Below are 22,786 nucleotides of genomic sequence, written 5' to 3'. Positions count from 1 at the left end.
GGACGGTGCTAATCAACACCTAGAAGAAATTGTGTTGTACATCATAGAGGCCCCGCAATATGAAGTCATCTTAGGGATGCCGTGGTTCTGTTGCCACAATCCAACGGTGGATTGGAAGGAACAAACTGTTCGGTTCCTTTCGCCGGGCTGTGCAGAACGGTGTCTAAGAGAGCATCAATCGCAGGCCCTCGCCTTGACATATCCTTTTCGTGTTGCGACAGCCGCGGAAAAGGACGTAGAGCTGCCAGTGGAGTACACCGGTTATGCCGATGTCTTCAACAAGACGCATGCGGAACGCCTCCCCCCACATATGTCATATGACTGTCGGATTGACCTGGTGGAGGGAGCGGTCATCCCCACGTGTAGGGTCTATGCGCTGTCGGAACCGGAAACACGCCATTTGAGGGAATACCTAGATCACTACTTGGCACTAGGGTTTATTAGGCCATCCCGCTCCCCGGCGGCGTCACCGCTGTTTTTCATAGCTAAGGCAAACGGAGAGCTGAGGGCGTGTTGCGATTACAGGATGTTAAATAAAAATACCGTTAGGAATAGGTATCCGTTGCCACTAATCAGTGTCCTGTTGGATCAAGTGCGAGAGGCAGTGGTGTACACTAGGCTAGATCTACGTGGGGCCTATCATTTGGTGCGAGTCAGACAGGGGGACGAATGGAAAACGGCGTTTAAGACCCGTTTTGGGCTGTATGAATACCTGGTGATGCCGTTCGGGCTATGTAATGCCCCGGCGGCATTCCAGTTTTTCTTGAATGAAGTAATGAGAGAGTACATGGACATCTTTGTGGTCGTCTACATTGATGACATTCTGATTTACTCAGCAACAGTGGAGTAACACTCCAGTCACGTTAGTTTGATACTGGAGAAGTTAAGGGCCAACAAATTATTTTGTAAGCTCAGCAAGTGCGAGTTTGGGGTGACGACTGTGGAATTCCTGGGAGTGATTCTGAGCCCAGAGGGTTTAAATATGTCTGAAAGGCCCACTCCAGTTTCTGTTCGGGACGTTCAGTGCTTTCTGGGGTTCGCGAACTATTATCGCCGCTTCATACAGGATTTCTCTCAGATCGCAGTACCCATAACTCGTCTGCTTCGTAAGGGAGTGCCTTTCTTGTGGACAACGGAGGCCACTACCGCATTTGATCATCTAAAGACAGCATTCACATCGGCTCCTATACTCTGGCACCCTCAGACGGATGTTCCGTTCATCGTAGAGGCAGACGCATCAGATGACGCCATAGGGGCCGTTTTATCACAGAGAGACAAAGTCACGGGTCGGCTGCACTCCGTAGCATTCCTCTCCAAGAAACTAGACAAAGCGGAACTGAACTACACCATAGCCGAGAAAGATCTCTTATCAATAAAGAAGGCATTCCAAGAATGGCGACACTATCTGTGGGGAGCGCAACATCCAGTAACAGTTTACTCCGATCACCGAAACCTTCAATACATGAAGACAGCTCGGCATCTAACACCAAGGCAAATGAGATGGACACTTTTTTTTGAGGAATACGATTTCTGTATCACCTTCAGGCCTGGCACCGATAATCATAAGGCAGACACCTTATCCAGGCAGTCCATGGAGGAAGGCCACCTATCACCTGCACCGGTAGCTATCATTAACCCAGCCAAGGTTATCTGTGTGTTAAGGGCCGATCAATTTTTGGACGAGGTGAGGGTCAGCCGTTCCGTGGAGGAATGGAGGAGGTGGTCCGAGGATGATAAGGTGCGTAACATCAAAAGAGGACTTCCTTTTCACAGAAACAGGCTGTTCCTTCCTACGAAGATACTACAGAGAAAGGCGTTTCAATGGTGTCATGTCTCGCCTTTGGCAGGTCATCCGGGGATCCGGAAAACATTGGATGCTGTGACCAGGTATTTTTGGTGGGCCTCCCTGACCACAGACGTCCGCCTCTGGGTAACCCAATGCGAAGTGTGCGCCAGAACAAAAGGAGAACGATGCAAAAAGAAGGGGAAGCTGCTCCCTCTGCCCACTCCTCAACAACCGTGGCAGAACATAAGCATGGATTTCATCACCGGACTGCCTGTTGATCAGGGGTGCTCAGCGATCCTTGTCGTAGTGGACAGTCTGACCAAGATGGGTCATTTCATCCCTTGCAGAAACCTACCTACGGCAGGACAGACAGCACAGCTGTTGTTGACCCACGTGGTGAGACTCCATGGCTTGCCGGCCGTGATCGTTTCTGATAGGGGCCCCCAGTTTATAGCTAGCTTCTGGAAGACATGGTGTAAGGCGTTACAGATCGAGTCCGCAACATCTACCAGCTTTCATCCGCAGACCGACGGACAGACCGAGCGCCTCAACCAGTCATTAAAACAATATCTGAGGTGTTACGTGTCCGATTCCCAGGAGTCGTGGGTCTCCATGCTATGGTTGGCAGAACTGTCATACAAAAACATACTGCATAGTTCGATAGGAGTATCCCCATTCATGGCCAATTTCGGGTACAACGCAAAGACACTCCCGGTTGTGATCCCGGTGGAGGTGAAAAACCAACCGTCTGTCAACACCCGCTTACGGGCTCTACAAGAGCTTCACCGGAAGACACAACATGTGCTACGGGCGGCCAAACAAACATATAAGAGGTGGGAAGACAAGAAAAGAATCGATGGGCCAACTTATGCTGTGGGAGATAGAGTCTGGCTATCCACCAAAAACATTAGGTTCAAGCTACGCAGCGTCTTCCATCCCAAGTACATCGGTCCATATGTGGTGGTGCGGCAAGTCAATCCTGTGGCATATAGACTCCGGCTACCTGGCTCTCTCAGAATCCACCCTGTCTTGCACTGTAGTTTGTTGAAACCCGCGGTTAAGGCCAGAAGGAAAGCCCCTCCACCGGTGTGGGGGGAAGGGGGATTGGAATACGAGGTGAGGAGCATCCTCGACGCCCAATACCGCAGGGGCAAGTTATGGTTCTTGGTCTCCTGGAAGGGGTACACCACGGAGGACGATTCATGGGAACCCTCGGAGGCGGTGCACGCGCCGGCAGCGGTGAAACGGTTCTACGAACGGCATCCAGGGAAGCCGGGCGCTAGGAGGTGCTTGGGGACAGGGCCTACTGTAAGGAATCAGGGTCCGAAGCGCCTAGCCAGCGCTTAGAAACTACTATTCCCAGCAGCCCCGGGGACCGGAAGTAGGCGTCTATTTAACGACGTCAAGCCCGGCAGGAGGCGTGCGTTATTCTGAAATGAATGGAAGATCGGAGGCTCAGCGACAGGACTACGCTGCGTTTGAACCGCGGGGAGGAACCACGGAAGAGAAGCCCTAGACGGACAAGAGGTGAGAGAATCCCTGGTGTGCTCGGAGGAGCACGAAGAATTGAGCGGCTCGGAAGAGCGTCGCTCTCACTCGGCATCCGCACCGGTGCCGGTTCCTAGTCCCCAGGCTCGGAAGAGCACCTGACCGGAGCTAAGACTGTCTCTGTGCTCAGAGGAGATGTTGCTCCCTCACAGCACCAGCTTAGGTGCCACTTCTTGAGACACAGTGCTCGGAGGAGCACGACGAATTGAGCGGCTCGGAGGAGCGACGCTCACGCTCGTCACCTGTTTTAAGTGCCGCTTCTTAGTGGCTGTGCTCGGCGGAGCACGAGAACTTGCGGTGTTGATACACCTACCTGGAAAGACATTGGGGTGGCTAGTGGAATTTCCCTGACTCGACGCAATACTAATGGTTGGGAAAGCCACGGGTAAACCACCAAAAGCGAACCTCTTGGGCTGGGACTCCTAGCGTGTTGATCCTCACGCGTGTGTAGGAGCGCTACATCGTTGGAGGTCACAGGCGGCGGTGTACTCACCGTGGAAGCCATCCTTTGTGGATTTACATACATCTGAGGTTGTGGTATTACGGATTGGAGCCATGGTCTGAGAGAAGACTGTAGTTCCTCATTTATAGGGGTTGGTTCTGACCAAACTTGGGGCTGATTACTTTGGAAACACAGTGAGTGCCTGTGTGCTTTGGATATTATTTGATTGTCCTGAGAGAGGAATCTTAGGGATTGGTATGGTGTTAACACAAGAGAACCAATGGTAATAATATGTTCTAGTGAGACCTACACGAGAGTAGATTGTACAAAGTGAACTGTGTGTGAATGTTCTTCTTTGTCTTTTCAGGTTCTTGTCCCAGCTGCCCCTTCCCCTTTATCCCTTCCCTCGCCTGATCACCTTTGGGCTCCGTAACCTTCGGTTGGAGCCTGGGGATATCGGGAGGTGGACCTGCATTACGTCACCCGGATCCTGAGGAGCTCTGTAAACCTAACAGAATAACGCACCCACGATAGGTGCTCCTCCCGGTCCGGGGGTGTAAGGCATGGCCTCCTTAGAGGATGTAGTGCAGGCACTGGCCTTAGTCCAACAGGATCTAGTGGCATCGCGAATAGAGATGGCAGCGTTGAGGGACAGGGTGGATAGGCTGACCCGTAACCCTTTCGATGCTTCAACATCAAGTGGCCAACAGATCCAGGTGACGGTGCCCCCGCCTATTCCCTTAGCTAGCCCAGAACGGTATGCGGGGGATCCACAAAAAATCCAAATATTCCTTACCCAAGTTATGCTGCATTTTTCTTGCAAACCCTCTTCCTTCCCTACCAATCACTCCCGGGTGGCGTTTGCAATTTCATACCTGGTGGGGGATGCTGCGTCTTGGGCAGTTCCGTTAGTCAGGAACAACGATAGCATCCTGACAGACTGGGACGCGTTCAGAGCCGCTTTTGAAGGGGTGTTTGGTAGACGGACCACCACGTTTAGCACAGACAGGGAGCTCATATTCTTGCGACAAGGTAGGAACGATTTGGTTACCTATCTCACCTCTTTTAACCGGTTGGTGGCAGAGGCAGCGTGGCCAGAAGAAAAGAAAATGTCCCTGTTCTCTCAGGGTTTATGTGACGAGCTAAAGGATGTGGTGGCTCAGATCGACCCACAGCCTAACACCTGCGCGGCTTTGATGAATCTGGTTTTACGACTGGATGGTCGCATGGCAGAAAGAGGGGGAGACAGGTACAAAGGGGGCGGGTTCACTTCCAGGTATCCTCGGAAAGAGCAGGCTCCCACGGCCACAGCCAGTGAACCTATGGAGGTAGGGGTGGTCCGAGCGCCATTGTCTAAGGCAGAAGGGGAAAGTCGTCGCGCCCTGGGACTATGGATGTATTGCGGGAAACGAGGGCATTTTGTACGCGAATGGCCCGCCAAGCCCAGATCCCCCGCTGTTCCATACAAAGGAAAAAAGGCAGCAGTATCAACCGTGGGAAAGGAAGCAGGTAACCAAGCGCAGGACTCGTCGTTGACCCCGGCTGACAGGGAGTGGAGAATACCTTCTTTAGCCACGAACAGGTCTACAGACACAGAAGCACATATAGTGCTGCAAGCAGGATTGGAAGTAGGCACGCAGGTGCACCGGGTGCTAGCGATGTTAGATTCTGGCGCCACTGGTAACTTTATCGACAGTGGGTTGGTTAGAACACTGTCCATAGGGGTGGTGCCGCGGGGGTCCCCAGAGGAGGTCCTGGCCGTGGATGGTGAGCCTTTGAAATCCGGTCGGATCACTCTCCACACCGAAAATTGAAGATGTCTTTAAGGGACGGTGCTAATCAACACCTAGAAGAAATTGTGTTGTACATCATAGAGGCCCCGCAATATGAAGTCATCTTAGGGATGCCGTGGTTCTGTTGCCACAATCCAACGGTGGATTGGAAGGAACAAACTGTTCGGTTCCTTTCGCCGGGCTGTGCAGAACGGTGTCTAAGAGAGCATCAATCGCAGGCCCTCGCCTTGACATATCCTTTTCGTGTTGCGACAGCCGCGGAAAAGGACGTAGAGCTGCCAGTGGAGTACACCGGTTATGCCGATGTCTTCAACAAGACGCATGCGGAACGCCTCCCCCCACATATGTCATATGACTGTCGGATTGACCTGGTGGAGGGAGCGGTCATCCCCACGTGTAGGGTCTATGCGCTGTCGGAACCGGAAACACGCCATTTGAGGGAATACCTAGATCACTACTTGGCACTAGGGTTTATTAGGCCATCCCGCTCCCCGGCGGCGTCACCGCTGTTTTTCATAGCTAAGGCAAACGGAGAGCTGAGGGCGTGTTGCGATTACAGGATGTTAAATAAAAATACCGTTAGGAATAGGTATCCGTTGCCACTAATCAGTGTCCTGTTGGATCAAGTGCGAGAGGCAGTGGTGTACACTAGGCTAGATCTACGTGGGGCCTATCATTTGGTGCGAGTCAGACAGGGGGACGAATGGAAAACGGCGTTTAAGACCCGTTTTGGGCTGTATGAATACCTGGTGATGCCGTTCGGGCTATGTAATGCCCCGGCGGCATTCCAGTTTTTCTTGAATGAAGTAATGAGAGAGTACATGGACATCTTTGTGGTCGTCTACATTGATGACATTCTGATTTACTCAGCAACAGTGGAGGAACACTCCAGTCACGTTAGTTTGATACTGGAGAAGTTAAGGGCCAACAAATTATTTTGTAAGCTCAGCAAGTGCGAGTTTGGGGTGACGACTGTGGAATTCCTGGGAGTGATTCTGAGCCCAGAGGGTTTAAATATGTCTGAAAGGCCCACTCCAGTTTCTGTTCGGGACGTTCAGTGCTTTCTGGGGTTCGCGAACTATTATTGCCGCTTCATACAGGATTTCTCTCAGATCGCAGTACCCATAACTCGTCTGCTTCGTAAGGGAGTGCCTTTCTTGTGGACAACGGAGGCCACTACCGCATTTGATCATCTAAAGACAGCATTCACATCGGCTCCTATACTCTGGCACCCTCAGACGGATGTTCCGTTCATCGTAGAGGCAGACGCATCAGATGACGCCATAGGGGCCGTTTTATCACAGAGAGACAAAGTCACGGGTCGGCTGCACTCCGTAGCATTCCTCTCCAAGAAACTAGACAAAGCGGAACTGAACTACACCATAGCCGAGAAAGATCTCTTATCAATAAAGAAGGCATTCCAAGAATGGCGACACTATCTGTGGGGAGCGCAACATCCAGTAACAGTTTACTCCGATCACCGAAACCTTCAATACATGAAGACAGCTCGGCATCTAACACCAAGGCAAATGAGATGGACACTTTTTTTTGAGGAATACGATTTCTGTATCACCTTCAGGCCTGGCACCGATAATCAGAAGGCAGACACCTTATCCAGGCAGTCCATGGGGGAAGGCCACCTATCACCTGCACCGGTAGCTATCATTAACCCAGCCAAGGTTATCTGTGTGTTAAGGGCCGATCAATTTTTGGACGAGGTGAGGGTCAGCCGTTCCGTGGAGGAATGGAGGAGGTGGTCCGAGGATGATAAGGTGCGTACCATCAAAAGAGGACTTCCTTTTCACAGAAACAGGCTGTTCCTTCCTACGAAGATACTACAGAGAAAGGCGTTTCAATGGTGTCATGTCTCGCCTTTGGCAGGTCATCCGGGGATCCGGAAAACATTGGATGCTGTGACCAGGTATTTTTGGTGGGCCTCCCTGACCACAGACGTCCGCCTCTGGGTAACCCAATGCGAAGTGTGCGCCAGAACAAAAGGAGAACGATGCAAAAAGAAGGGGAAGCTGCTCCCTCTGCCCACTCCTCAACAACCGTGGCAGAACATAAGCATGGATTTCATCACCGGACTGCCTGTTGATCAGGGGTGCTCAGCGATCCTTGTCGTAGTGGACAGTCTGACCAAGATGGGTCATTTCATCCCTTGCAGAAACCTACCTACGGCAGGACAGACAGCACAGCTGTTGTTGACCCACGTGGTGAGACTCCATGGCTTGCCGGCCGTGATCGTTTCTGATAGGGGCCCCCAGTTTATAGCTAGCTTCTGGAAGACATGGTGTAAGGCGTTACAGATCGAGTCCGCAACATCTACCAGCTTTCATCCGCAGACCGACGGACAGACCGAGCGCCTCAACCAGTCATTAAAACAATATCTGAGGTGTTACGTGTCCGATTCCCAGGAGTCGTGGGTCTCCATGCTATGGTTGGCAGAACTGTCATACAAAAACATACTGCATAGTTCGATAGGAGTATCCCCATTCATGGCCAATTTCGGGTACAACGCAAAGACACTCCCGGTTGTGATCCCGGTGGAGGTGAAAAACCAACCGTCTGTCAACACCCGCTTACGGGCTCTACAAGAGCTTCACCGGAAGACACAACATGTGCTACGGGCGGCCAAACAAACATATAAGAGGTGGGAAGACAAGAAAAGAATCGATGGGCCAACTTATGCTGTGGGAGATAGAGTCTGGCTATCCACCAAAAACATTAGGTTCAAGCTACGCAGCGTCTTCCATCCCAAGTACATCGGTCCATATGTGGTGGTGCGGCAAGTCAATCCTGTGGCATATAGACTCCGGCTACCTGGCTCTCTCAGAATCCACCCTGTCTTGCACTGTAGTTTGTTGAAACCCGCGGTTAAGGCCAGAAGGAAAGCCCCTCCACCGGTGTGGGGGGAAGGGGGATTGGAATACGAGGTGAGGAGCATCCTCGACGCCCAATACCGCAGGGGCAAGTTATGGTTCTTGGTCTCCTGGAAGGGGTACACCACGGAGGACGATTCATGGGAACCCTCGGAGGCGGTGCACGCGCCGGCAGCGGTGAAACGGTTCTACGAACGGCATCCAGGGAAGCCAGGCGCTAGGAGGTGCTTGGGGACAGGGCCTACTGTAAGGAATCAGGGTCCGAAGCGCCTAGCCAGCGCTTAGAAACTACTATTCCCAGCAGCCCCGGGGACCGGAAGTAGGCGTCTATTTAACGACGTCAAGCCCGGCAGGAGGCGTGCGTTATTCTGAAATGAATGGAAGATCGGAGGCTCAGCGACAGGACTACGCTGCGTTTGAACCGCGGGGAGGAACCACGGAAGAGAAGCCCTAGACGGACAAGAGGTGAGAGAATCCCTGGTGTGCTCGGAGGAGCACGAAGAATCGAGCGGCTCGGAAGAGCGTCGCTCTCACTCGGCATCCGCACCGGTGCCGGTTCCTAGTCCCCAGGCTCGGAAGAGCACCTGACCGGAGCTAAGACTGTCTCTGTGCTCAGAGGAGATGTTGCTCCCTCACAGCACCAGCTTAGGTGCCACTTCTTGAGACACAGTGCTCGGAGGAGCACGACGAATTGAGCGGCTCGGAGGAGCGACGCTCACGCTCGTCACCTATTTTAAGTGCCGCTTCTTAGTGGCTGTGCTCGGCGGAGCACGAGAACTTGCGGTGTTGATACACCTACCTGGAAAGACATTGGGGTGGCTAGTGGAATTTCCCTGACTCGACGCAATACTAATGGTTGGGAAAGCCACGGGTAAACCACCAAAAGCGAACCTCTTAGGCTGGGACTCCTAGCGTGTTGATCCTCACGCATGTGTAGGAGCGCTACATCGTTGGAGGTCACAGGCGGCGGTGTACTCACCGTGGAAGCCATCCTTTGTGGATTTACATACATCTGAGGTTGTGGTATTACGGATTGGAGCCATGGTCTGAGAGAAGACTGTAGTTCCTCATTTATAGGGGTTGGTTTTGACCAAACTTGGGGCTGATTACTTTGGAAACACAGGGAGTGCCTGTGTGCTTTGGATATTATTTGATTGTCCTGAGAGAGGAATCTCAGGGATTGGTATGGCGATAACACAAGAGAACCAATGGTAATAATATGTTCTAGTGAGACCTACACGAGAGTAGATTGTACAAAGTGAACTGTGTGTGAATGTTCTTCTTTGTCTTTTCAGGTTCTTGTCCCAGCTGCCCCTTCCCCTTTATCCCTTCCCTCGCCTGATCACCTTTGGGCTCCGTAACCTTCGGTTGGAGCATGGGGATATCGGGAGGTGGACCTGCATTACGTCGCCCGGATCCTGAGGAGCTCTGTAAACCTAACACTCCATGCCACTGGAATCAAGCTATCCTGGATGAAGAGGGGTGAAACCCCGAAACCGGTCCTTGGATGATTTTTTCCAGTCCAGGGAGGACCTGGCTTGGCAGTTCGGGCTGGACTGTTCCCATGAGGCACAGGGTCAAGACTGATTTGCATATGGCTGGGCTCAAACTGGAACGGCATGGTAAGCAAAAAAACGATGGACTTAGGCCCAGATCTCTGTACTGGGGTGAATGTATGACATTGTTCTGCATTCTGTCCATCAACTGTTGTTTTTGCATTTGTCACCCTGAGTGGGAAGGGTATGCCCAGACGTGGGTCCCGTGCTCTCCATGCCACTGGAATCAAGCTATCCTGGCTGAAGAGGGGTGAAAACAACCTTGACCAATACAATCAGATAAACAATTAAATCAACAATATAAAAGACACACTAATTTGATCAACTAAATATGTAAAAAAACAATAAATACTGCAAGATGAGGAAACTCTTTCAGATTCTTCAACCAGACTCTTAAAGAAAAATATATACATCTTCAAAACTAGCTAACCTGTAAGTAAAACTTATATCTAAACTAAAACTTATTTCTAAATGTAAAATAGGAAAAAATTATCAAAACACTCTCCAACTTCTAACTCTTTACATTCACTTCCTAGAAAAACTCTACAAGTTCAAAAAGTAATATGCAGCCAGTAAAGAAAAGATCAAAAACCAGAAAAAAGATTGAACAAATGAAGTATACATTTAAACTTACTCCAATAGCGAGTAAAAATAAACCTAACGATCTGTTGCTACAAGCTAACAACAAATAAACATTTACCATGAAACTGACGCTTTTCTTCTTCAAACCGAAAAGACACATATCTTATCAGAAATCTGAATTTCTGACATAATTTTAGGAATTTCTGACATATATTATGTGCATCAAGTTGTGTTTCCCTGACTTTTCCTTATGAATATATAAGGTAAAAGGAATTTAATTCAGACTACACTATTTTGGTTAAATGTCTGTAGTTTTTCTAATATACTCTTTGATCTGACGAAAAGTAGGCATTTGACCCAGATAAATGTTGTATCGAATATTGTATCTATGTCATTAATCAAATTACTTCAAGCTTTCATAGTTCTAAGAAACATAGGGTCAGGCAACATCTGCTTCTAATGTCAGACATGACAATGATTCTGCATAAATCGGGGAACAGGGTGACTTCCACTGTCTATGACTGAGAAGTTAATGACCTACCTCTATTATCCAAGATGAAGTCCGGGCCTATTTAAAATAGAGTAGGTCCTCAGGGGCATTACATAATCCCTGGCTTGTATGTCTGAATGTGATGTTATAGGGGCATATCTAACCAATGGCGATTTATTTAATGTCTATGGAAGGAAAAACATGCTCTCAGCTACTGATGTTTAGAATACTTAAGGTTTTATTACGAGTCTGGTGGTCCATGGACTGCCAGACTCACGGGGGCGTAGTAGTGGCGGTCTTCTGCCAAAATATGACCAGGCCAGACGGACTGCCCTGGGAACGCCAAAGATCTGCCCGTCAGACAGGAGAAAACTCCCAATCTGGGGATGTACATGGGTTTGGCGGTGCGGAAGTGGGGTGGTCCCGCTTCCGCACCGCCAAACTCTTAATAAGGCTCCTAGACTAGAGAAGCCATAGTGAAGACAGTTTTTTTTTAGTTGAGAAGGTGCGTTTTTGTTGAAGAGGTGTGGTCTAGTGGAAAGAATTGTGTTTTGTTTAAAATTCTTCAAGTTTAATGATGTTTACACCTGATTTGTCTACGTGCCAAGGCTGTGCAAGCTTCATTTTAGTAAGGAGCATGCAGTCTTATAAACAAATAACTGTAAGGAAGCATCGGGAATCGCGAGCATATATTTAGAAAATGCAGACATGCCATATGTATGGGATGGGTTCACTGAGACTTGTCCCTTAGCAATACCAGCCATGGTCATGCTTGGCTCACGCATGTTACCAAGACATCTGCCCTCATGATTTTAAAACTTTCATCCATACAATTACAAAGGAAAGGTATTTCAGTGCCTTTCAACTAAGAACCTAAAAAATGTGGAGAGCAAAACCTGTCATTTGCAACTTTTCCCTCATCTAGTCCAGACTCCTGGCTGTTTTTGACTCACCTGCTCCACAGACCACAGTAAACAGCGTCAAGGCACAAAAAGCCGACATGGTGTCAACGAGTGGCATCCAGCCTCTTCCGAAGTATCTGCAAAGGAAACACACTTAAAAGGTAAACCTCGGTGTGGCTTGCCTGCTTGATGTCTCGACAGCTAAGAAGGGTATTCTGCAGCTTTGTTAAAAGTAAGCACATCGACCAGTTCTCAATTGACCATGGATGTGCTGCTGTTATTGTGCTTCATAAATACCTAAATCATAAACATAAACATACAGTACTGTTCTTTAATTCACTGCGTGCTTTTATAAGGTCTCAGTCTTGGCTTCTGTTGTAAGACCTATTGTCTTCAGTACATTCCATATACTTACAATGGGCTTTGCGTCAACTATTTGCATATGAGTGACTTCCTTTGTTGTTTATCCCCAGCGCCTTGAGACCCTCATGGGTGAGTAGCGAGCTTCACAATTCCCTGGTTGATTGATTTGTCTCACTTTTGTGTTGCTGATTTGATGGGTTTCCTTCTTATTCTTATGCTTGTCCCATCCTGGGAACATTTTGGTCTCACAGCGCTGTGAGGACCTCATCTAAATGGAACAAGCACCTGTATTCTAATGGCAATCCCCAAGCCTCCACACTACACATATGCATGGATCTGCTTGGAAGCCCTGCTCTCTGTTGGGAAAAATGAGGGAGAGGTTTGAATAAGAGTGATTCTGTAGGTGACCTAACACTAACAAACTGTGCAACAAATTGCTGTGGGTGCAGTTCTAAGGCTCCGGCCAGGCCCAAATCTTCCTTTTTTAAGAAGGCTCCGTGGCGGGGCCATGTGACATCTCTTCCCTTTAAAAACCATATGGCCAATGGGAATGCTGTCCCCGGGCTTAGTGAGGCTAAGGGAGAGGGGCTGCTGCACCGCACCCCACCCCAATCCTTTTTGTAACTTTCAGCTCCGGTGTGGGCTCCCCATGCTTATAATGGCCGCGGCCGATCTCCCCCCAAAAAAGATGGTGCTCCCAGGGCCTAATAAGGCTCAGGAATGAGGGCCATGCAGCCCCCTCCCCTTTTTTTATTATAGTTAGCCCTGGGGAATTGGGTCCCCGTGGCCTTATAAGGCTTGGGGAAGAGGTTCCACACCATCTCCCCCTAGATTTTGAACCTGGGGGGATGGGGTTCCTGGGGCCTGTTAAGTCTGAGGGACGGGGCTGTGCAGCACCCCCTTCCATTTTAAACAAAACAAGGCTTTAGGGCATGGGTTCCCAAAGGTCTAATGAGGCTTGGGAAGTGAACTATGTGGCCCCTTCCCCTTGTTACTTGTATTCGTCACTAAGATGGGGTCCCTGGGCCCGAAAGCCAACCTTATGCTGCACACAGCAAAAGCCATGTGCAGTGTGGGGATGGCTACCAGCTGGAGATTTGGCTGCAGACCCCAACGACAGGAGGAGCTGGCTTTACGTATGGTAATAAAATATTATTTTACATTAAAAAATCCCTCAAATTTCGCTAAAAAAAACCTAAGGTTAAAGCAACTTTATAGTTAGATGTGATAAAATGATCTGTTTTTGTTAAACCAAAAAAACCTTTAAAAATTCACTGAAATAAACAAAGGTTAACATAACGTTACAGTTAGGTGAATATGTCAGTGACAACATTAATGTTTTGGCTAAAAAATACATAACAATTTATCAGTTATAGTAAGCAGAGCTATAACCTGCGGCCCTGCCAAGCACTGCTAATGACCTCACAAAAGACATCACTCGTGGCATGTTCTATGACCTCTTTTATGACATCACTGATGACATCTCACATGACATTATTGATGACATCACAAATGACATCATCCACGCTTCTTTTGTACATTTTGCTCCATAGGCTAGTACGACATTAGAGGCATGAAAGTAAGTTCAGGATAGCTCAGAATAATATGAAGCATCATTAAGGCCATCGAAGATACAACTACCTCGGTGTAGCAAGCACGGGGAATGTGTAAGACTGACTGCATACCATACACTTCATGGGTAGCCTAGCTCACATTAACAATCAACCACAGATATATGGGAAACCCTCATTGCACATGGGGTTCAATATGTATATCACTGTTCATAGAAAGCCAAGTTGCAAAAGATACTCAACGTCTGCTGAATGAATTCGCTACTACCAACCCTTTTTGTCTATATCAAACTCCTAACAGTCACCGAACACACAGTGAGAAATGAAGTTGATATGAGCAGAAAAGTGGGTACTGTAAAGAGTGTTCACTCTATGGAGAGAGTTTACTCTGTACTACACTGGTTAAAGACAGTGAAACCCTCATGAGAAATACACCACAGATTATTACAAGTATCTACTAAGAACAGTTTATACGCTCTGCAACGCTTGTCAAAAATACACTATTCACTTAAAGTAACCAAGATCTGAAGGTGAAAACTTTACAAAGAGCCCATTTTCTGAAGCAAAAGAAACACATTTACATATATTAATACTTGGCTCACACAGTCTTCTACATTATGTTAAAATTGCCGGGCTAAGACGATTCTGTCTAATAACTCAAGGCTGCTTATCATACTTAGAATCTACTATGTAGAATCTTTGCCCTATTGGAAACGTTTTCTGCAGAATCAGAAAATGTGTGTGTAACATACAGGACACAAGTCGTCAACTATCCTCTGCACACAGAGTTACTCTTCAATACACAGATTTATAATGTGTTGGTTACCTCTATACACCTACCATGCATTAGGAGCACATGTGTTTCGGAAACACTCACACCCATTAGCTGGACACAGGCATCACAACATTGGGTGAGGAAGTAATATGGAGGTTACCCACCACAATGTAAACAGTAAACCAAACTAGCCCACTCAGTGGATGATGTCATCAGTGACGTCATCAATGAACTCATTTGAGATGCCATGAGTGATGTCATAAATTATGTTGTACAACATGTCATGAGTGATGTAATATGCGAAGCCTTAAGCAGTGCATGTTGGGGGTGCAAGATATAGTCAGCTCTGCTAACTATAACTGGTGAATTTCTGTGTTTTTGTTTACCTCAAAAATGTAATGTTGTCACTAACATATTCACCTAATAAAAACATTACTTTAGCCTTTGAGTTTTTTTCAGTGAGAATATATATAGTTTTACGTTTATTGTTTCTTTTCTTAGCATTATCCCCCATAACATTACCCACACCTAAACCCAAAACAATCCATTACCACCCTACAGCCCTACACATCTCTAAACCCTAAAAATATCCTTACCACCTATGCCTCTACCCACTTCTCAACTCTAAAAATTCTCTTACCAGCCTATTCCCCTACCACTCTGCCCATACCCAGTCCTAAACCCTAAAATACCCTTACCACCTTATACCCCTCTCCAACCCTAAATATATACAATCTTAATTATAGTTAGGACTATGTTTCCATAGGGAAAGCCTTTTTTGACATGCCTATATCTTTAGCGCTGTTATACAAATCTTCGCCAAATTTTCCATAATCAACATACCTGTAATTCTAGATGAGCATGGAAACTTATGCGGTGATCCGTTAAGCGGGATGAGAAAAAGAGAGTAAAAAAGTGCATTTCCCATGTTAAATCCTATAGGAATTTTAGACCGTACTACAGGCTGAACTGCCAAACGGAATTACACATAATTTGGCAGAAAATTAGCTGTTGGTCCAGAAAGTTAACTTTTTACAAATTGGTTCAAATCCGTTTAGTAGTTTCAGAGATAATAAAGAAAAAACAAATGTGGATATCTAGCAACCCGAAGGCTCCGCGAACCCTCCCTCTCTCGTGCTGAGATCTGATTGGCTACCAACACTACAACCATGAAGTGTTGGAAGTGTTGGCTGAAGCCGAGTCAAGTTGGCTCAGAGTCATCCAAATCCCTGAAAACAGGTTAGAAAAAAAGAAAAAGGGCAGGGTTGGAATATACTGGCCCCTTAAGTCTGCTCCTAGGGTCCCAGAGGTAATCTTCCAGTGCAAAAAAAATATTTAAAAAAAAATATTTGCCACAGAAAGCCGACGGAGCCACAAATCAAGATTAGTCTCCAGCGCTTGTTAACAATATAGCCTCGGTCGGGCCAGGTCCCGGGGGCATTTCATAAATGAAGCAGGGGGATGCACAAAAATATCAATCAAAATTTAGCTCTGGAGTTTTCCGATAACTTGCCTTCATCTCAAATATTCAGCCTCTGCCTCTATGTTCTGCATCGCTTGGCCACGGGCAGCGCGGGATTCTGCAGATTTACCCGTGTAAACCATCTCTTCAGAGGCAGAGCACTGCTGTTCCAGAGTCAGCCCTGGTCTAAGCGCACTCTCTGTGTTGTGTTGTACTTAGGCTGGGGCTGAACTCATTTGGGATGAATCTAGTGTTCCATTCTGATGTCATGGCCTTTGGGGACTCTTTGACAGTTGCTTCCAGCTGTGTCTGGTAAAGCTGTTGTGTGGGGTTTTCTCTGTCAATAAACTGTCATCAAGAGGAAACTGTGTCGGTGTCTGCCTTTGGAACATAACAATCCCTTGACCGGTGTACCAGGTCAGATGCTATGAATGGCTGGTGAGTGTTTGCTACTGAGATTTGTTGCCTTGGTGGAAGTGAAGGCCAGAGTACACTTTTCCAGAATAGTCAAAAACAAGAGCAATTGGAGATAGGATAATAATTCTAAACTTCATGGCTTGCAGGATGTTCTTCTACGCTTAAAGGAATCTACTATCATTTTGTTGTGAATGATCAATTTAAGACCTATTTGTAAATGCTATAATAATAGAGAGAAGTTCCTCCAGACCGATGCCCAGTCCACTACATGAACAGAGATCACTTGGGCCAATCCCTTAATTAGGGATGAAAATCATGGAGCTCACATCTTCCAGTCTGGCTAGAGAGTAATTCCTTGTTTGCCCTATGCTGGTTGTGCCGGGAGATTAGAAAAAGGAAGGCCACAGTGGGATTTCCAATGAAGGTTGCCTCAAAATGGTAAATGGATGATGTAGGTGGTTCCATCTCCCTGTTTAACCACACTGCATATTATCATTCACTGTCACCGTCATACACAATGATGCAATAACGTGCATTAGTCAGACGAAGAACATCTGGAGGCGCAAAGAGCAGTAAGGTCATGGAATGACACCAGTGGAACAATGGCGCACACAAACATACGTTGCCTTGACAAAAGCAGACTTTGCTTTGTTGCTGGAAGGTGTTCCTACTGAGGTACTGATGCAGAATTATAAAAAAAATAATACTCATTGTGAAGTTTAGATAGACACCTAACAGTGAAGCACGCTTTTGTCTGTAGCAGTGCATAAACCTCTAAGAAGGGCTTTCGATCAAGGAAAGCATGCAAGAGGGTTTTGAAAGCCCGTATTCAGGAAGAAGGTTATCACTCATTTCTTCCTTGAGACAAAGAAAGGGCCTTATTATGAATTTGGTGGTTCGACCGCCATATGACCGCATCTGCCCCTGCCAGCAGCCCATGGGTCTGGCGGTCTAAACACCGTCGTATTGCGAGTTGACCAAGGGGCCGGTCATGTGGAGGCGGGGAGCTTTGAGCACTGGTGAGTACTGCTACCAAATATATTGATGGCTGTGTGTGCATTTTGACTGCATATGTGTTGGATGCACACATATGGATGATATATGTGGAACAATACCATATACCCATTACAGGGGTTCAGTCCAGGCAATGGGTATATGGTATCAAAAAGACTCTCCTGTAGATTGCCCCACAAAGGGTGTATTCCTCCTTGTGAAGATCCTGCTGTGAAGGGGTGACCTGGACAGAGGGACCAATGTTGGAATCTGCCTGGAAGAAGAAGAAAGGGGAGCGTACGCACCCCAAATCCTTCATCACCACCACCTTGAAGCGGGCTGTCAGACCGCAGTAGTCTGCCTGTGGAACAGGCAACTCGTATTACAAAAGACGGTTCAGCTCCCCTGTACCGCCCTATGGTGGCTGTCTTTCCCCAACCACAAACCCGGCCTGTGGGCAGTCTTGCCGGTCCAGCGGCAGTCTTTGCAAAGCTGATCCATCCAACTCATTATATGGCAGTCAGACCACAAAGATCACTGCGCTCAGATCTCCACCGCCGATACAATGGTCCACGGGACCACCAAATTCATAATAAGGCCCAAAGTCTCTCTTCCTCAAAACAGCAAATGATCCTTCTTTCCAGAGAGAAATGGTTTTACCAGCCAAAAAAAACCCCAGTTTTTATCCCAACATGTGAATTGCAGCCATGGCCTTCCTAGACGGATCACTGGGCAGTGGCATACTAATTTCCCTCATCACAACAACTGTCTGTGTTCCATGTATTCTAGAAGTGATATGAAGCTGTACCTCAATTGGGAGACTTTTGTGTGGCATTTTGGAGGCCTCATCGAAAATGTGGTTAAAATGCTGTAAGCCCAGGAGGACAGTACGGAGTCATTCGCATGCTAATCTGGTGCATCTGGAAGACCAGCGGTGATTCAAAAATGAAGAGCTCTCAAGTTTCACAGTTTCATGGGTAAGAAGCTCATCTTATCATGAATTCTGTGACGAGTAGTTCTGGTTTTCTAATTGATCAAACAGTACTACTAATCCCAGGTAGTAATAAGAAAAAGAGCTTTTTACCCATGAAGCTAGTTATCTTGAGGGCTCTGAAAAGTCATTCACATGTCAGGCTCCCTTATTATAAGCCAGAATGTCTGAGTTTTTTGTAAGAAATTCAGAGGCCTTCGGTCACTTGTATACTGCTCGTATGTGGAAAAGAAAATGTATGCATTTCACAAGGCAAAGCATGTGATAAAACAGGACTGGATAAGCTACGCAGACGCCTCCCGTCGGATGCCTACAACGATTTGAGCACTCATTGTAGAAGTCAGTGAGCTGCATCTGAAAAGCTGCCAGATTTGTTTAATATTAATCAGTTGCATTGCAGGACAGTCAAAATGTGATGTTGCTAGCTTATTCAGGTTCATGTAAACTCAGTGATTGTCACAGGAGCCACGAAAAACTCAGTCACATGGCAGTGCAGCCATGTCATTGATAGCTGGAGAGTTTGTTAGAAAATTCTGTCGATCTCAAACACACACCTACTCACAATCCTACTCAGACACTTATGCACCCACTCACAGATGCATCCATTCACTGACCTACTCAGAAACTTATGCATCCACTTACCAACCAATTCTGACACTCAAATACCCACTCAGAGACCCACTCAGACACTCCCACACCCAGTCACTCACCCATGCAGACAGTCACATGCTCACTCACAGGTCCACTCTGGCACTCACAAACCCAGTCACACACCCACTCTGACACATACACACCCATTGACAGACCCACACAGACAGTTACTTACCCACTCAGAGACTCTGACACACACACACACTGACCCTGTGAGAAACTCAAGCAACTACACAAACCCACACAGGCATTCCTGCACCCACTCACAGACCCACACAGGAACTCACATACCCACTCAGAGTGTCATACTTGCACTCACATACCCAGTCATACACCCACTAACATACTTATGCACCCATTTACAGACCCACTCAGACACTGACACACCCATTTGCCGACCCACTCTGAAACATGTGCATCTACTCACAAACCCATTCAGACACTCATTCACCCACTCAGAAAGACCCACTCAGTCACTCACCCAGTCACTCACCCACTCAGACTCGTGCATCCACTCACAGACCCATTGACACACATGCACCCACTCAGAGACCCACTCAGACACTCAGCGCACCTATCATACACCCATGCAGACAGTCATGCACCCACTCACAGACCCACTCAGACACTCAAACACCCAATCACACACCCACTCAGACACATACATATCCCCTGACAGCTCCACTCAGGCAGTTACATACCATCTCAGAGAGCCACACATGCACTCACACACCCAGTCATACATCCACTAACATACTTATGCACCCATTTACAGACCCACTCAGACACTGACACATCCATTTGCCGACCCACTCAGAAACATGTGCATCTACTCACAAACCCATTCAGACACTCATTTACCCACTCAGAAAGACCCACTCAGTCACTCACGCAGTCACTCACCCACTCAGACTCGTGCATCCACTCACAGACCCATTGACACACATGCACCCACTCAGAGACCCACTCAGACACTCAGCGCACCTATCATACACCCATGCAGACAGTCATGCACCCACTCACAGACCCACTCAGACACTCAAACACCCAATCACACACCCACTCAGACACATACATATCCACTGACAGACCCACTCAGGCAGTTACATACCATCTCAGAAAGCCACACATGCACTCACACACCCAGTCATACATCCACTAACATACTTATGCACCCATTCACAGACCAATCCAGAGACTGTCACACCCATTTGCAGACCTACTGAAACACTCCTGCACCCACTCAAACAACCACTCAGATACTCAGACACCCACTCACAGCCCCATACAGCCACTCACATTCACTCACTGACCTATATGGTCACTCACACACCCACTATCAAAGGTTACAGATTACAGTTAGGAAATAAAATGTAAAAAAACCTTAGAAATTATGCAGGTGACAGGGATTTTGTAGTTAGGAAATAACATTAAAAAAACATAGAAATTCAGTGAAAAAACAAAGGTCACAGGGGAGTTACAATTACGAAATAGAATTAAAAAAACTTAGAAATTAACTGAAAAAAGCAAAGGTATACACGGCTGTTATAGTTAGGAAACATAATTTTTAAAAACATAGAAATGACCTGATAAAAGCCAAAGGTTACAGGAACGTTATAGTTAGGCTCAGATGTTACTCGTAGAAAACCATAGAAATTCAGCAGTTAAAGTTAACTGAGCTAACTATAACTTATGGCCCTGCAATGCACTGCTTATGACCCCATAGACCCATAGAAATGACCTGATAAAAGCCAAAGGTTACAGGAACGTTATAGTTAGGCTCAGATGTTACTCGTAGAAAACCATAGAAATTCAGCAGTTATAGTTAACTGAGCTAACTATAATTTATTGCCCTGCAATGCACTGCTTATGACCCCATATACCCATAGAAATGACCTGATAAAAGCCAAAGGTTACAGGAACGTTATAGTTAGTCTCAGATGTTACTCGTACAAAACCATAGAAATTCAGCAGTTATAGTTAACTGAGCTAACTATAACTTATGGCCCTGCAATGCACTGCTTATGACCCCACATATTACATCACTCATGTCCTGGTCAGTGACATCACTGATGATATCACTGATGACATCTCAAATGACATCACTGATGACATCATCCACAGAGCCACTCACACACCCAGTCAAAGCACCATACAACCTCTCATACACTCACTCATACACCCATACATCCACTCACACACCCACTCACAGACACATACAACTACTTATACACCCACTCACTCACTGACACAACCACCCACACACCCACTTATAGGTTGATGCAACCACTAACACACCCACTCACACACCCAACAACCACTCACATACATATACAACCACTCACACACCCACCCACAGACACAACCACTCATAGACCTACTTACACACTCATACAACCACTGAGACTTTCATGGGGTCACAGCCCCTATCTTTATACCTCTTTTCCCCTTTGTCTACAAAGCACAGGGCTTGGGGAAGTGAGTCCCAACTGGTGCCAGAGCACTCTGTTTACCAGGCTCCTCTTCCCTATTGTTAGGTGGGGGCTCGTCATCAGACACACCACAGGGGGGCAGAGCCAGAATTCACTAGGGCAGGCACAATCCTATTCAGGGACCAGGGACTTCCCCTCCCACTACTCAAAATGTAGATGTCCCATTCAGCCTAGCGCTGACTCACCCTGCCCCTCCTGGAGCCACACACACCTCACCAGCTCCTGTCACTCACAAGCCAGACATGCAATTCACTTCAGGCAGGCAGACACATAGCACACAGAAATGCCAACTTCTAAAAGTGGCCTTTCTAAAATGGTTATAATAAATCTGCGCATACCATTGCGTAGCATTTATTATCACTATTCCAAAAATACTAAACTTGACCAAGCTGCACCTCTCATATAAGGGATTACCACTGAAACACTTATCAGGGAATCCCCAATGTATTCCTATGGGAGGGCAGCCCTACAGTTGTGAGAAACCAAAATGGCTGTTTGTCACTACCAGGACATGTCACACACTTAAGGTACATGTCCTACATTTTACCTATAATGCATCCTGCCCATAGGGCTAGCTAGGGCCTACCTTAGTGGTGAGTGACATGCAGTAAATGGGAATCATAGACATGGCACACACTTTAGGTGCCACGTCATAGCGGCAGTAACACTGCATGCACAGGCCCTGCGATGACAGAGGTCTGAGATAGGTTTGCAAGGCTACTTTGGTGGGTGGCTCAATCAGCGCTGCAATTCCACCAGTAGCATTTAATTTATCAGCCCTGGGTATAGGAGTCCTGACATGGTGAACACCACAGTGTCCTACGTAACAGGAGTCAAAGGGGAGACCCGGAACTTTACCTCCAAGATGTTCCTGCACACCAGAACTTACCTTAAAAAGTTCTCACAGGCTACATGATTCGAGATGTCTGTAGAGCAGACAAAAGAACAGGAAGTGTGTTTGACAAAGGGTGTCTCTGATTTACATTTTTTGATTGACACCAGGTAGGTCACGTGGTGCCTAGTTACAGGTTAGACACCTCATTATGGGCCATATTATCAAGGAACGGCGATAACATTATCACCGCTTTAG

General features: G+C 47.3%; 1 protein-coding gene across 6 annotated transcripts in view; it reads right to left on the bottom strand.

Annotated features, from left to right (window-relative positions):
- LOC146869118 (polymeric immunoglobulin receptor-like) overlaps window positions 1-22,786 on the bottom strand; it is a 261,239-nt gene that overhangs the window by 99,943 nt on the left and 138,510 nt on the right. For all 6 annotated transcript variants that reach the window (XM_085613995.1, XM_085614084.1, XM_085614708.1 and 3 more), the window contains exon 2: window positions 12,033-12,118. In XM_085613995.1, coding sequence (XP_085470121.1) covers window positions 12,033-12,099 — 67 coding nt within the window. In that variant the 5' untranslated portion in view covers window positions 12,100-12,118. The remainder of the gene's footprint in view (window positions 1-12,032; window positions 12,119-22,786) is intronic.

Source organism: Triturus cristatus, chromosome 1_1, assembly GCF_964204655.1.
Source record: "Triturus cristatus chromosome 1_1, aTriCri1.1, whole genome shotgun sequence".
NCBI classification, from domain to species: domain Eukaryota; kingdom Metazoa; phylum Chordata; class Amphibia; order Caudata; family Salamandridae; genus Triturus; species Triturus cristatus.
This window is presented reverse-complemented; position numbering and strand designations above follow the sequence as displayed.